The sequence below is a fragment of the Schistocerca serialis genome, chromosome 2 (genome assembly GCF_023864345.2).
Source record: "Schistocerca serialis cubense isolate TAMUIC-IGC-003099 chromosome 2, iqSchSeri2.2, whole genome shotgun sequence".
NCBI classification, from domain to species: Eukaryota; Metazoa; Arthropoda; class Insecta; order Orthoptera; family Acrididae; genus Schistocerca; species Schistocerca serialis.
This window is the reverse complement of record NC_064639.1, coordinates 582,763,325-582,779,837: the sequence shown is the minus strand read 5'-3', so window position 1 is coordinate 582,779,837 and position 16,513 is coordinate 582,763,325. Positions and strand designations below refer to the sequence as shown.

Here is a 16,513-nt window from a genome sequence, read left to right as displayed (position 1 = left end):
CATACACACAAAATTCAAGCTTTCGCAACAAACTGTTGCCTCATCAGGAAAGAGGGAAGGAGAGGGGAAGACGAAATGAAGTGGGTTTTAAGGGAGAGGGTAAGGAGTCATTCCAATCCCGGGAGCGGAAAGACTTACCTTAGGGGGAAAAAAGGACAGGTATACACTCGCACACACGCACATATCCATCCATGTGTTTGTTTGTGTGTCTATCGACCTGCCAGCGCTTTTGTTCGGTAAGTCACCTCATCTTTGTTTTTATATATAATTTTTCCCACGTGGAATGTTTCCTTCCATTATATATATATAATGAAAAGCTGACATGGTCACCCCATATTCACCACCTGAGGACTACATGCTTGCGGAAGCAACCTCAATGCTCTCCACCTCCGCCTCCTGTCCCAGACATCTTGGGGTGCATACCATGCTACTCTTCTCTATCTTTACCATGTTCTGGTCTTGTCCAGATTAGATTATGGAAGTCAGGTTTATGGCTCAGAGGCTCCTTCCACTCTGAAAATACTAGATCCTGTTCACCATTTTGAGGTGGGTCTGCTTATTGATGCCTTTTGCACTAGTCCCATTTACAGACCCCTCACAGAAGCAAGGATTCCCCCTTCTCAAATATGATGAAGCCAACTCCTGGTTTCTCATGCAATTGCCATTTGCAGATTCCCTGACTTTCCCTTGTACTCTGTCCTCTTTGCAAGTGAGGGGCATCTCCCTCCTGATCATCGCCCATGGGTGGGATTGCCAGTTGGAATATGTCTCACTTCCCTCTGTCAGGATTTCCATCTCTGTTCACTGAAATGTGCCATGTGTATTTTCTCCCACACTCCCCTTGGAAGGTGCCTAGATCACGGATTAGGACTGACCTATTCCAGGGTCCTAAGGTCACTGTTGCCCGTATGGTCTTCCAGCATCCTGTACTTTCCATCATTACAGGGTGCTACCATCTTCCACACTGCTGGTTCTAAGATGATAGATGAAGTGGGATACGCTTTCACGTCTCATACTGGCTTAGAACACCATTTATTGCTGGAATCATACAGTGTGTTCACAGCAGAGCTACTAGCCATTAGCAGGGCCCTCCATTATGTTACCCAGGCCTCCCTCCACAGTCTTTTAATATGTACTGATTCATTGAACAGCCTGCTACTCTCGTCATCCTTTGGTCTCTGCTATGTATGACCTTCTCTCCTCCCTTGGCTGTGCTGCCTACTCAGTTGTCCTTCTCTGAGTCCCAAGTCACGTGAGTATCAGGGAATAAACTGGCTGACTGTTTGGCAAGATAAGCTGATTCTCACCCTCCATTCTCTTTCATGACTCCAGCTGTGGATATGCAGATCTATGTCACATCTCTCTTTGCCCAAAAGTGGAATGACATGTGGTGCGCTATTGCACTCAGTAATAAACTCCGCACAATCAAGGAGACTACTATGTTTTGGTGCTCTTCCTTCTGCTCCTCTTGGAGGGAGTCCACTGCTTTATGCTGTGTACGCATTGGTCATAGGCTCACCCATTGTTTCTGTCTGTGTAATGAATCATCCTCACAATATGGTTGTGGAGCCAGACTGACAGTATTGTGCTAAATATAGTCTTTCTTAATTTTAATATTAGCAGACAATCCACAGATGGTTGAACTGGTCCTCAGTTTCCTCCATGAAAGTGGTTATTTCCAGATATAAGATTTTGCTTTACTCCTGGAGCAGAGGCAATGTGGTTGTGGTTGGGGTCTCTCTTCACGTTTTCTCGGTCTGGGACCCCATGACCACTCTCCCGTGGAAAGACCATTCTTTTTATCCAGTTTTTAGATTTGGTCCAACCTTTTATGCCTTTCACTGTGTGTGTTTGAACTTCCTTGTTTTATTGTTTGACTCCCCTGACTGGATCCATCCACTTTTAGGGGACCCTCTTTCTTGTATGAGTAACTTTGGAACTGCGGGACCGATAATTTCGCTGTTTGGTCTCATAAACCCTCTCAATTAGTCAGTCAATCAGTCTCAAAATTTTTCAAGAAAAATACTAAACCTTGTCTGAAAATCAGCGAAATATCAGGGAATTTCACTTGGGGAAGCTTGCGGCAATCCTAAAAATGAACCAGTCTCAAATCTCTATCTAGAGTCATCATTTAAAATCAGTTCTTGAAACTTTATTAGTAGGCTTTCTTGGGAAAGTTTACATCTGGAGTCTGCCACTCCAGTTTTTTCAACATCACTGTAACACTTTCCCTTGGGTTGAACAAATGTGACCATTCATGCTGCCCTTCTCTATATACATTCAATATCCCCCGTTAGTCCTATTGGGTACAGGTCCAGCACACTTAAGCAATATTCTCGAATGGTCGCATAAGTGATCTGTAAGCAATCTCCTTTGTGAACTGGTTACACTTTCCCAGTATTCTACCAATAAACTGAAGTTTACCACCTGCTTCACCCACAACAGAGCCTGTGTGATCAATCTATTTCATATCCCTACAAAGTATTACACCAAAGTATTTGTATGAGTTTGCCGATTCCAACTGTGACTCATTAATATTATAGTCATGGAATACTCTGTTTTTTCGTTTTGTAAAGTGCATAATTATAAATTCCTGAAAATTTAAAAGCAAGTTACCTATTGTTGCACCACTTTGAAATCTTATCAAGATTTGAATGAATATTCATACAGCTTCTTTCAGGCAATACTGTACTGTAGATAACTGCATTATCTGCAAAACATCTGAAGTTACTGTTAATATTGTCCACAAGGTCATTAGTATAAAACATGAACAGCAAGGGTCCCAACACACTTCCCTGTGGGGGCACGCAAAGTTACTTCTACATCTGATGACGAATGTCCATCCAGGATAACATGATGTGTCCTCCCTACCAAAAACTCCTGATACAGTTACAAATTTCACTTGATACCCCATATGACTGAACTTTTGACAATAAGGTCTGTGTGATGCTTTTCAGAAATCAAGAAATACAGCATCTACCTGATTACCTTAGTCCAAAGCTTTCAGGATGTCATGTGAGAAAAGTGTGATTTAGATTTCACATGATCGATATTTTTGAAGTCGGTACTGGTTGCCATGGAGAACGTCATCCTGTTCCAGATACCTCATTATGTTTGAGCTCAGGAATTGTTCCCTGGTTCTACAACAAATTGATATCAAAGATATTGCATGATTGTTTTGTGGAGTACTTCTACCACACTTCTCATAGATGGATGTTATCTGTGCTTTCTGCCAACTACGGGGCATGGCTTTTTGTTCAGGGGATCTACAAGAGACAGTTAGAAGAGGGGCTAACTCAGTCACAAATACAATACAGAATCTGATAGGGATTCCATTCGGCCTTGGAGCTTCGTGCAGTTTTAACAATTTCAGTTGTTTTCAGTACCACTAATACTGATTTCAGTCACCTTACATAATTTCAGTCACTGCTACAAGGATTAAAGTGGGGCAATTCTCCTGCATTTTCATTTGTAAAGGAACATTTGAAAATGGAGTTAAGTATTTCAGCTTTTGCTTTACTACTCTCAGTTTCAGTTCTTGTCACAATCCCTAGGGACTGGAACTAACTTTGGTGCCTTTTGAACAACACGTGGGAAAAATGAACACTTAAAACTTTCCAGCAAGTTCTGGATTCCTTTATTTTATTGTTGTTGTTGTTGTGGTCTTCAGTCCTAAGACTGGTTTGATGCAGCTCTCCATGCTACTCTATCCTGTGCAAGCTTCTTCATCTCCCAGTACCTACTGCAACCTACATCCTTCTGAATCTGCTTAGTGTATTCATCTCTTGGTCTCCCCCTATGATTTTTACCCTCCACGCTGCCCTCCAATACTAAATTGGTGATCCCTTGATGCCTCAGAACATGTCCTACCAACCGATCCCTTCTTCTGGTCAAGTTGTGCCACAAACTTATCTTCTCCCCAATCCTATTCAATACTTCCTCATTAGTTATGTGATCTACCCATCTAATCTTCAGCATTCTTCTGTAGCACCACATTTCGAAAGCTTCTATTCTCTTCTTGTCCAAACTATTTACTGTCCATGTTTCACTTCCATACATGGCTACACTCCATACAAATACTTTCAGAAATAACTTCCTGACACTTAAATCTATACTCGATGTTAACAAATTTCTCTTCTTGAGAAACGCTTTCCTTGCCATTGCCAGTCTACATTTTATATCCTCTCTACTTCGTCCATCATCAGTTATTTTGCTCCTCAAATAGCAAAACTCCTTTACTACTTTAAGTGTCTCATTTCCTAATCTAATACCCTCAGCATCAGCCGACTTAACTCGACTACATTCCATTATCCTCGTTTTGCTTTTGTTGATGTTCATCTTATATCCTCCCTTCAAGTCACCATCCATTCCGTTCAACTGCTCTTCCAAGTCCTTTGCTGTCTCTGCCAGAATTACAATGTCATCGGCGAACCTCAAAGTTTTTATTTCTTCTCCATGGATTTTAATACCTACTCCAAATTTTTATTTTATTTTATTATGAAGATCATTATCACCAAACCAACAAAATATCTTGGCATTTGGAGAAGAAAGTTGTTGATAGAAATTTCATGAGAAGATCCAGCCACAGCAGAAGACACCTTTGTTTTAATGGTTGCCACTCCATTTTGCATATCATACTGTCTCACTCCCCTATTTTGCAACAATACAAAATGAGCTGCCCTTCTTTAAACTTTTTTGTTGTCCTTCATCAATCCTGTCTGATGCGGATCCCATACCATACAACTGTACTCCAGAAGAGGACAGGTAAGTGTAGGAATTCTCTTTATACTACTGTTGCATTTTATGTGTGTTTTGCCAATAAATTGCAGTCTTTGGTTTGCTGTTCCCATAACATTATCTGTGTGTTAACATCATATATTTAAGAAGCAGAAATAGTTATCTTTGCTGATGGTGCAAATATTATAATCAAGCATGATGGATTAATGGTCAGCACTTGAAAATTTAAATAATGTTTTTTTGAAAATTAGTAATTGTCTGCAAATGGACTGTCACTGAATAAAACACAGTACAAGAATTTCCTTATTGCAGAAAGCCTGACCATACCATTATAAATAATGCATGAGGATAAATCCATAAACGAAACTGAATTTTCTAAATTCTTAGATTTTTATATTGATAAGAACCTTTTTCTAAGACATATGTTACAGACTTTCTTAAATGTCTCTGCTCTGCAGCTTTTCCTTGCGTCACATGCACATCTGTACTCTGCTATCCACTCTGAAGTGCATGACAGAGGTACTTTCAATTTTACTAGTTAGGGCTTTGTGTTACATTCGTATATGGAGTGGGAAGGAGGGGGTTCTAGTGTATTCCTGTAATCACCATTTAAAGCTGTTTCTTGAAGCATTGTGAGTAGGCTTTCTTGTGATAGTTTGTGTCTGACTTCAAGTGTCTGCCAATTCAGTTTCTGTATCATCTCTAACACACACCCATGGATCAAAGAAACTCATGGCCATTTATGTTACCCCTCGTCAGTATTCCCTTCTTAGTCCTATTTGGTGCAAATCTCACACAAAAATTTAGCAGTTTCTTGGCTAGGTCACACGACTGATTTGCAACCTGTCTCCTTTGTAGACTGATTACATTTCCTTAGTATTCTGCCAATGGACCATAGACTTTCACGTGCTTAATCTATGACTGAGCCTATGCGATCATCCATTTCAGATCTCTGCAACGTGAGACACCTAGGAATTTGAATGAGTTTATCAATTCCAATTTTGACTTGTTCATAGCGCAGTCATAGAATAGTAGGTTTTATTGTTTTGTGAAGTGCACAATTTTACATTTATGAACATTTAAATCAAGTTGCCATTCCTTTCACCATTTTGAAATCATTTCAAGATTTGACTGAATATTTGTGCAACTTTTTTCAGACAATACTTCATTATTGATAACAGCATCATCTGCAAAAAGTCTGAGGTTACTATTAATATCAGTGCAAGGATCTTACATACAGCATGAACATGAAGAGGCCAAACATCACTCCCTGGGGAGCATCTTAAGTTACTTCTATATCTTATGAACCTCCAGCTTGATGCAGGAACATGTGTGAAGGCTTGATAATGGATGTCATGTCCAAAACGAGTTAAGAATATGTTTCCTGCAAGTTTGACAGAATTGCAAATTACAGTTTTATTTTATACATTCGTTGATAACTTCCCATCCTAGACAACATGCTGCAGCCCTTCTACCAAGAAATCCTTACTCAAGTCACAAATTTTGCTTAATACACCATATGATTGTGCATTTGATGACATGTTTAGGTGTGCTACTGAATCAAATGCAGCAGTTACTTATTTTTTCATGATTAGCATAATGTGTTTCAAGAGTTTATTGTCATTTCCAAGTTCATTTGTTTTCATAAGTAGAAGTGACATTTCAATGTATGATTTTCTCCCTCTCTTGCATTGTAGTTATCATTTTGAGGTTATACTACAACTGGAAAATTGGACAAAATGAATCTTGGAATACTTTTATACACTAATGTTAGACATGGTATTTTTGTGTGTCTATTTACAAGTGTTGTGCCTCCTCCATTACACAGAGTACCACACACAGAAAAATCATCATGTATACTGTTTATTTTTGTATTCAAAACTTCCTCTAAATATATTACTGCACATTGGTTTCACAAAGAATTTGTACACAGTTAGACATGCTACACTTTCTGTGGATTACATTGTATGTACAAAATTGTCAGTTACATGTGTAATAGTTGAGGTGTTCAGTGTATCTGATCTGAAAATTTCTGCTGGTGTGTCCTGTGTAGTAACTTGAGCAAGTTTTACGTGTGATTTTGTACAGGGTGATCAAAAAGTTAGTATAAATTTGAAAACTCAATAAATCACGGAATAATGTAGATAGAGAGGTACAGATTGACACACACGCTTGGAATGACATGGGGTTTTATTAGAACCAAAAAAATACAAAGGTTCAAAAAATGTCCGACAGGTGGCACTTCATCTGATCAGAATAAAAATAATTAGCATAACAAAGTAAGACGAAGCAAAGATGATGTTCTTTACAGCAAATACTCAATATGTCCACCATCATTCCTCAACAATAGCTGTAGTCGAGGAATAATGTTGTGAACAGCACTGTAAAGCATGTCTGGAGTTATGGTGAGGCATTGGCATCGAATGTTGCCTTTCAGCATCCCTAGAGATGTCGGTCAATCACGATACACTTGCGACTTCAGGTAACCCCAAAGCCAATAATCGCACAGACTGAGGTCTGGGGACCTGGGAGGCTGAGCACACGATCATTGCCAAACAACGCGCGCAAGAGATCTTTCACGCGTCTAGCAATATGGGGTGGAGCGCCATCCTGCATAAACATCATACGTTCCAGCAGGTGTTTATCAGCCAGGCTGGGGATGATGCGATTCTGTAACATATCAGCGTACCTCTTACCCATCACGGTAGCAATTACAAAACCAGAACCACACATTTCCTTGAAGAAAAAAGGCCTGATAACGGTAGATGTGGTAAATCCAACCCATACTGTGACTTTCTCGTTGTGCAATGGAGTTTCCACGACAATTCTAGGATTTTCGGTAGCCCAAATTCTGCAGTTGTGGGTGTTGACAGACCCTCGGAGAGTGAAATGAGCTTCGTCAATCGTCATCTTCCGCCATGTTTTGAAATGCCCACACCGCAAATTCCCTCCGCTTCACTAAATTGCCAGGTAACAGTTCATGGTACTGACGGATTTTGTACGGATAGCATTGGAGGGTACGCCTAAGTGCCAACCAAACAGTAGTGTATGGAATGCCGGAGCAATGTGCGACTGCATGAGTGCTGACTTCCCCGTGCATAGACGAACCCGTTACAGTCTCTATTTCTTCCTGAACTGTCTCAGGAGCATTACGCCTTGTGCTCGGTCGGCCACTATGGGGTCTATCGTCTAAACAACCCGTGGCTTCGAACTTCGAAATCATTCTCGCCACAGCTACATTTGTCAACGGACCTTTACCTGATCAAATGCCCTTCCTGTGGTGATAGGATCGTAATGCTGAACTAGCAAATTCCCCATTCTGATAATACAGCTTCACCGTAAGCACCTTTTCAGGTAATGCCAACATGCTGTGACTGCTGGTGCATCTGATTCTCTCTCTCATTACAGCTCCTTTTATACATGATTGTCATGCGCAGTCCCTGACGTTTTGCTGTCCAGCGCCATCTGTCGGACATTTTGTGAACTTTGTTTTTTTGTTTTGTTTTTTTTTGTTCTAATAAAGCCCAATGTCATTCCAAGCATGTGTGTCAATTTTTACCTCTCTATCTACATTATTCTGTGGTTTATTAAGTTTTCAAATTTATACAGACTTTTTGATCAGCCGGTATATTCTTGAGGCTGAGAATTTATCTTTTTATTGTTTAAGATGTGGGATAATTTCTGTTGTAATTTGTTGTTTGTGGAGAATTTGAGAAATGTTGCCTACGTAGGGTATGCTGGCCATACATTTGATTGTAGTATTGGTTCCTTCTAAAGAGCCAAGAATTTCTGGGAGCTTTGTTCAATATTAGATATTTCAGCTTTTTCTCAACACTCCTGATAGTAAAATTTATATTACTCATCTTTGCAGCTGCGAGAATTAAGGTGGGGCAATACACTTAGATTTTCATTTGTATAAGAACATTTGAAAATGGAATTTAGCATTTATACTTTTGTTTTGCTTCTATCAATTTCAGTCTCTATGTCATCCATGATTGTATGGACACTGGCTTTGGTTCCACTAATGTCCTTTACATATTGCCATGATTTCTTAAGGTTTTGTGAAAGTTTTTTCTATAATATTCTGATACGGTAATCAGGCTTCAGACATTGACATGTTGATAGCCAAATGCATTTAGTTCAATATATCACTACCTATAGCTCAATGCTTTGCTTTACATCTTTTATGCAATACTCTCTTTTTCTTTAGAAGTTTCTCTTCAGTGTGCGTACACCCTGACGAGTCCTTCTAATCATATACTACCAGGTACATAACTATCAAGTGCATGGCAAGATCAACTTTTCTTCTAAACATGAGCCTCAGTTCTTCTTCATGCTCCTCACCAGAACTAAGTGTTTCAAGTTACTTATTGAGATATGACATTACTGCCTTTTATCTAGTTTTCTGAACATCCTTCTACAATACGGAATCCTTCTACTTGTTTTAGTTGTGCTGAACATATAATTCCTTCTACTTGTGTTAGTTACCTTTTGTAACTTGGTAATCATTGTTGCTACAACTGCCTCATGGTCACTGATACAAGTTTGTGTGTGGACATCCTAAGAGATATTCTCATATATCTCACGAAATAAGCATCAACCGAAGAAACTACAAAGAACGAAACTCGTCTAGCTTGAAGGGGGAAACCAGATGGCGCTATGGTTGGCCCGCTAGATGGTGCTGCCATAGGTCAAACGGATATCAACTGCGTTTTTTTAAATAGGAACCCCCATTTTTTATTACATATTCATGTAGTACGTAAAGAAACATGAATGTTTTAGTTGGACCACTTTTTTTGCTTGGTGATATATGGCGCTGTAATAGTCACAAACGTATAAGTACGTGGTATCACATAACATTCCACCAGTGCGGACAGTATTTCCTTCGTGATTCATTACCCGTGTTAAAATGGACTGTTTACCAACTGCGGAAAAGGTCGATATCGTGTTGGTGTACGGCTATTGTGATCATAATGCCCAATGGGCGTGTGCTATGTAGGCTGCTCGGTATCCTGGAAAAACAAAAAAACACAAAAAAATAAAGTTGTTATATTAACTTAAGTATGTTGTTAAATTAACCTAATTATGTCGTGTATTGGAAAATTCGACTCGTTCCACATCATTACGAAATATCGTATTCATGATCCATGGAACTAGTATTAATCTAATCTAATCTAATCATCATCCAAGTGTTCGGACCATTCGCCGGATAGTTACATTATTTAAGGAAACAGGAAGTGTTCAGCCACATGTGAAACGTCAACCACGACCTGCAACAAATGATGATGCCCAAGTAGGTGTTTTAGCTGCTGTCGCAGCTAATCCGCACATCAGTAGCAGACAAATTGTGCGAGAATCATGAATCTCAAAAACCTCGGTGTTGAGAATGCTACATCAATATCTATTGCACCCATACCATATTTCTATGCACCAGGAATTTCATGGCGATGACTTTGAACGTCGTGTACACTCCTGCCACTGGACACAAGAGAAATTACGGGCCGATGACAGATTTTTGGCACGCGTGTATTTAGCGATGAAGCGTCAATTCACCAACATCAGTAACGTAAACTGGCATAAAATGCACTATTGGGCAATGGAAAATCCACGATAGCTGCGACAAGTGGAACATTAGCGTCTTTGGCGGGTTAATGTATGGTGTGGCATTATGGGAGGAAGGATAATTGGCCCCCATTTTACCGATGGCATTCTAAATGGTGCAATGTATGCTGATTTCCTACATAATGTTCTACTGATGTTACTACAAGATGTTTCGCTGCATGACAGAATGGCGATGTACTTCCAACATGATGAATGTCTGGCACATAGCTTGCGTGCGGTTGAAGCGGTATTGAATAGCATATTTCATGACAGGTGGATTTGTTGTCGCAGCACCATACCGTGGCCCGCACATTCACCGGATCTGACGTCCCCGGATTTCTTTCTGTGGGGAAAGTTGAAGGATATTTGCTATCGTGATCCACCGACAATGCCTGACAACATGCATTAGCGCATTGTCAGTGCATGTGCGAACATTATGGAAGGCGAACTACTCGCTGTTGAAAGGAATGTCGTTACATGTATTGCCAAATGCATTGAGGTTGACGGACATAATTTTGAGCATTTATTGCATTAATGTGGTGTTTACAGGTAATCACGCTGTAACAGCATGTGTTCTCAGAAATGATAAGTTCACAAAGGTACATGTATCACATTGGAACAACCAAAATAATATGTTCAAACGTGCCTACGTTCTGTATTTTACTTTTAAAAACCTACCTGTTATCAACTGTTCATCTAAAATTGTGAGCCATATGTTTGTGACTATTACAGTGCCATCTGTCACAAAGCGAAAAAAGTGGTCCAACTAAAACATTCATAGTTCTTTACGTACTACACAAATATGTAATAAAAAATGGGGGTTCCTATTTAAAAAAACACAGTTGATATCCGTTTGACCTATGACAGCGCCATCTAGCAGGTCAATGGTAGCGCCCTTCAAGCTAGACAAGTTTCGTTCTTTGTAGTTTTCTTGTTTGACGCCTACTTCGTGAGATATTTGGCCCGCTCACGATCAATGGACCAACCTGTATATAAAAAACACAGACTTTTACTGAGTATGTTAGACTTTATAAAGCTATATTTAAGAAAAGTTATGAAGGCACCCAAACAAATGGCAAACAGTAAGTTTATTGTACAACATAAAAGTAGGACAAAGGCAGTTTGGTCTATTGTCGATATAGAACTTGGCATTAGAGATAGTAATAATGAAATATCTAGGATGATAGGATGGTAGCCTTACTGTAAACCCATGTTAAATATCAGAGCGTTTAAATAAATTCTTCATAAATGTGGCAAAGTTAGATGTTGTCGTACAAGACTATCAAAGTAAAATAAATCTCTTTGGACTCCACCGAGAAACTGAGTATCTCATTGATTTTTAAAAAGTCACAATTAATTCTGAGGGACATGTTATATTATCATCAAGAAATAAAAACTCTGCTGGGTGGGATGGGATACCAACTAAAGTGATTAAAGCAATGTGTGACATAATAGCACCTTCTCTAACTAAAATATTTGACCAATCTTTTGAAGAGTGATGATTTCCTGATGTGTTGACGTATGCCAAAGTCAGACCTCTGTTCAGGAGAGGGTCGAATGCCCTATTTCTATTCTTCCAATTCTGTTGATAGTATTAGAGACATTAGGTGCAAACTGGTTTAAAAATTTATTGTAAAAAATATTTTTATAAGTATCCAATTTGGGTTTCAACTAGGAAATGCAGTGGATAACTTTCTTGAAAAAGTATGCAAATCATTGTATCGGAGGAGTAAAGTTGCAGGTATCTTCTGTGATCTTACAAAAGCATTTGACCCCTGAACCATGCCTTTATTATCTACAAGTTAGACAAATATGGGATTAAGGGCAATGCTCTGAGCTGGCTCACACCTTACTTAAACAACAGAAAACAATTAAAATGCAGTGACTTATGCTAAATGGAGTACTGTTTTACAAAATGAGCCTCAAGGCTCCATTTTGGGGCCAATCCTGTTCTTATTTTACATAAATGACTTACTTATAAATATAAATTCCCCATCAGTTCTGTTTGCAGATGATACTTTTGTTTTAATTGAAGATGACAATGCAGAAAAAATTCTGAGCTCCATCATAAGCACACTGAATACCCTAGAAAATTGGTTCAGTTGAAACTGATGGTACGTTTCAAAACCAAACGTTCAAATTGTGTGGAACTTATATACAACATAACAATTAACTAACAGAAAAAGTTCACATGATTAAATTCCTTGGACTAAATGTGGACAAGAATTCAGATGGAACAGTTGTATTGACTTTCTGTTAAATAAACTAAGCAATTTTGCATTTGCAATGCAGATAATAGCAAATTCTACCGAATTGAGTACATGAAAAATAGCATATCATAATTGTTTTGAATCTGTCATTAGGTATGGTATAATTTTCAGGGAAAATTCGAATAGTGTATTTCAAATACTGAAACTTCACAATAAAATTATCAGATACACGTGTACTGCACAGTAAACAGAATCTTATCACCCATTATTTTGGAAACTGCAAATCCCAACTGTTCCCTCAATATACAGATACGAAATTGTAATCTTTCAACACAGCAGACAAAATTATTTGAGGAGGATTATTTTAACCACACATATAACACAAGAAATGAAAATAAGTTTTTGCTACCTAAACACCAATTGAAACTATTCACGTGGACTCCACAGTATATGAGGATAACAATGCGTAACAAATTAATGAGGAAAAACATATTTGATACGAAGCAAGAAATTCTAAATAAGAAGCTACAGCAGATTCTGTATGAGAAATTCTACTATTCAGTAGAAAATTCATAGAGGATGAAATGATAAGGGGGGATTAAGTGTTAGATTTTTTACTGTGTGTTTCTATGTATAATAAAATTGTATTATTAGTATGATGCTATTGGTTAGCATCAGCTGTTCTACGTTTATGGTGAAATTTTACAATTTTTGACATGTCTCCTGTACCTAACTCAAATGATTTGGATTATGTACATTAATCAAACAATGGTAACCCCAGATAGGATTATGCACATTATGAGACTAATAAATCATAATTCACCAAGGCTTACTATAGTAAGCAGATTCGAATGGACATATATTACTGTAGTTATGCAGAGATGAAGAGGTTCCCACAGGATTAATTAGTGTGGAGAGCTGCATGTAATCAGTCTTTGGACTGAAGATGCGAACAAACAACTGCTGACACAAAAAAATGTTTGTGTCTGACGACAAATTATAATTTATTGTGTGCACCTGAAAAAAATTCTGAAGAAGTGTAATTTAATATTTTTCTCTGCGAAAAAGTCTAAAGTGCTCAACAGTGGTGGAAATAACCCACACCTACCTGCAGTGATCCCTACGAGAGTTTCTTGAGGGTATTACGTACACACTGTGAATGCACATCACAATCATTGGAGTGTAACCTGAATCTGTCATCTCTTGATGTGTGTCCTTAGCTCAACCAGCCTCTCTCCATATGTTTTCAAGTTTTTTTCTCATGACTGTCTAGTGGTTTCCTCTAAAATAGCTTATCATTATATTTCCAATAAATTATTTCATTGATTTTTACTGTCAAATGTTATTTAAATTTGGAAGATTTGTTAAGTATATATTGGTAATAAATCACAAAGAATTCATTATAAATAAAAATTGATTCTAGAGAAAGTTGATGGTAAATATATGCTAAAGCTGGTGAAAGACAAAAGAGGTAGAGAAAAACCAGTCTTTTGGAAAATGTACAGATTATTATTAGAGAGAGAAATTTATTGAATAAATGTTGTACAATTTCCTAATGTATGTATTCTGTTGCCCTCCCATATACATGCAATATATTGATAATGTGATACCTATGAATGTTATTGGTGTGCATGTACAGTACTGAGGGCAATTACTACAGAATGTATCCACTTTCGAAAGCAGATTTAGTCCCTATGTGAGTACACCATATGTATTACAAATGTAGGAAATAACTGAGAGTAAAAATATTTTCTGTGACAATTACAAGGACAGACTTAATTGATTATGTTAACTGGGCACGTGCAGAAAAGCGTAAATCTGTCCATTGGTCAACAGTGCCCAGTACTTGGAGGTTTTCTGTAATACATGTGGTGGAGAAACCATAATGCACTTAGGTTGTACTCTATTGCCAGTTTGTGTTATCGGATGATATGAGAAATAATAAGAATAACTGGAGTACAACTCGGTGGTTATAATTAAAGTGCAGATACTCAGGGAGGTCCAGAGTGGGCTTTAATTATCATAACGCAACGAAACTTGGTAGATATTCTAATGCATTAATGCGAAACCACTTTATGCTGGGAAAAAAAATTAGTTCCATTTTTGAGCACCAGATGCATATCCGGTGCTGTGAATGCAAGAAAGATGTATAGAAATGTTCCCATACACAATGGATTAGGAATGGGATGTGGGCAGAAAAGGTCATACAAGTGTGAAAGCCATAATGTTGATTTTATTATTAATTGTCACTTACACAATTTGTTCAGTATGAGTACTGGAGACATCTGACGCGATGCTGTACAATGCCAGATTGGCACCTGGTGGCCAAAATTGGAACTACTTTTTTTCCCGCATTAATTGGTTCTGCATTAGGATGTTTGTCAAGTTTCACTGCCATACAGTAATTACAGCTCACACTGAACATCCATCAGTAGCTGCACTTAATTATAATCACCTGGTCTATGTGGATATGAACGTTTTGTTGTTAATTTATGGGTGAATACACATGTAAAACAGTAAAAGAAACAAATCATTTGTAGGTTCATACTTTTTTTCTAAATTTCAAGGCATTATCCATCTGCAGAAACTGGATCAACTCCTGTGAGCGCCTCACATCTCTCTTCTGGGCCAACTACTCTCCACATCCTTGGCACGGCAAGCCTTATCTGCCAACTCATGTTATGAATCTTGCATCCCGACTGGAGGAGGTAACAAATGAAAATAAATTTGCTAGTAGTTTAAAGTTTGCTATTTTAAAGAATTTGATTGATGATATATATGTATGTATGTGTGTGTTGAAAAATTGCCGATTGTGTCATGGAAAACTGGTCTTCACCTACAGTATCCAGAAACTTTGTATAACTTTAACACCAGCCTGTACTGAAACATGAGAGAAAATCTAGCAGAAGAAAGGCAAATATCAGTGACACTTACTGGTTAATAGTGAAAGAGTGTGTGTATGAGTTACCAATCTGTTTGTGCACATTTGTAAGGAATGTTGTCTGCCGTTGAAGAAGTACTCTTTACTGGAATAATAGTCCCTTATTCTGTAACACAATTGCAGGGTGTTTTCTTTATGAGGATACAAACTTTCGGAGGTGGTGTAGAAGGACAAATGTATTAATTTGAGATAGGGAACTCTAATCAAGAAGTAGCTAAGTTAAAAGTTATAAACAAAAATGAGAAAACCTCGTACTTATATTTGATATGCTGACTGTGTTAAAGATCCAAGTAGACACATATAAATAAAATAACTAATTTAACTGTGGAGTTTCTGCAAGGTGCCATTTTCACCAAATATGTTGAAAGTGGTGCCCCAGTTTCAGTACAAGCATGAAACAGTTGCACAAAGTACTGTCGTACCCATTTGCTCTACGCTAATATTGTTTGAGAAACATCAGAGGCAATGAGAGTTCTCACCAGGAAGTTCTCTTCTGTCGACACAGGTGTCTCATACATACTTCAAGGGAACAAGCTGGTCACAAAAGAGGACTTCGTCTTCTTATCCACCTTTTTGGAAAATTATGACACATATGTTCATAAGAAAGATGTCCAATGTGCACTGTTAACAATATATACCTGCATGGAGATCAAGAGGAATTCTTTCAGCAATTTGGGAGGGGGGTGGGTAAATATATCTCAGGAAAACTGATGGGAAAAAGTAAGGGTGTGGTAGGGGAAGCTGATACGGCCTGTTGATTATGGCTGTGTTTTACTAATTGTGACTATGTTTGCCCATGATATCACTGGAAATGTGTGATTATGTTTAACTGTGTCAACAGCTCATACATGACTATTGCAACAATTGATAGGATTACATTCCTAATGAAGCAGACTTCATCTGAGTAAAGCACATATACAAAAATTTTAGGATTGAGCATTCGGCACTGCAGCGTCCACATTTTCAACACTTCCTGCCAATAGTAGACGTACAGCTGCTATTCCAAAATTACATTCGTCACAGT

At 38.3% G+C, this 16,513-nt stretch overlaps 1 protein-coding gene across 1 annotated transcript in view; it reads left to right on the top strand.

The window, feature by feature from the left end:
* The window catches only part of LOC126457597 (cytoplasmic dynein 2 heavy chain 1), an 808,157-nt gene that overhangs the window by 98,861 nt on the left and 692,783 nt on the right, over positions 1 to 16,513 (top strand). The window contains exon 6 of the mRNA XM_050094037.1: positions 15,116 to 15,256. Coding sequence (XP_049949994.1) covers positions 15,116 to 15,256 — 141 coding nt within the window. The remainder of the gene's footprint in view (positions 1 to 15,115; positions 15,257 to 16,513) is intronic.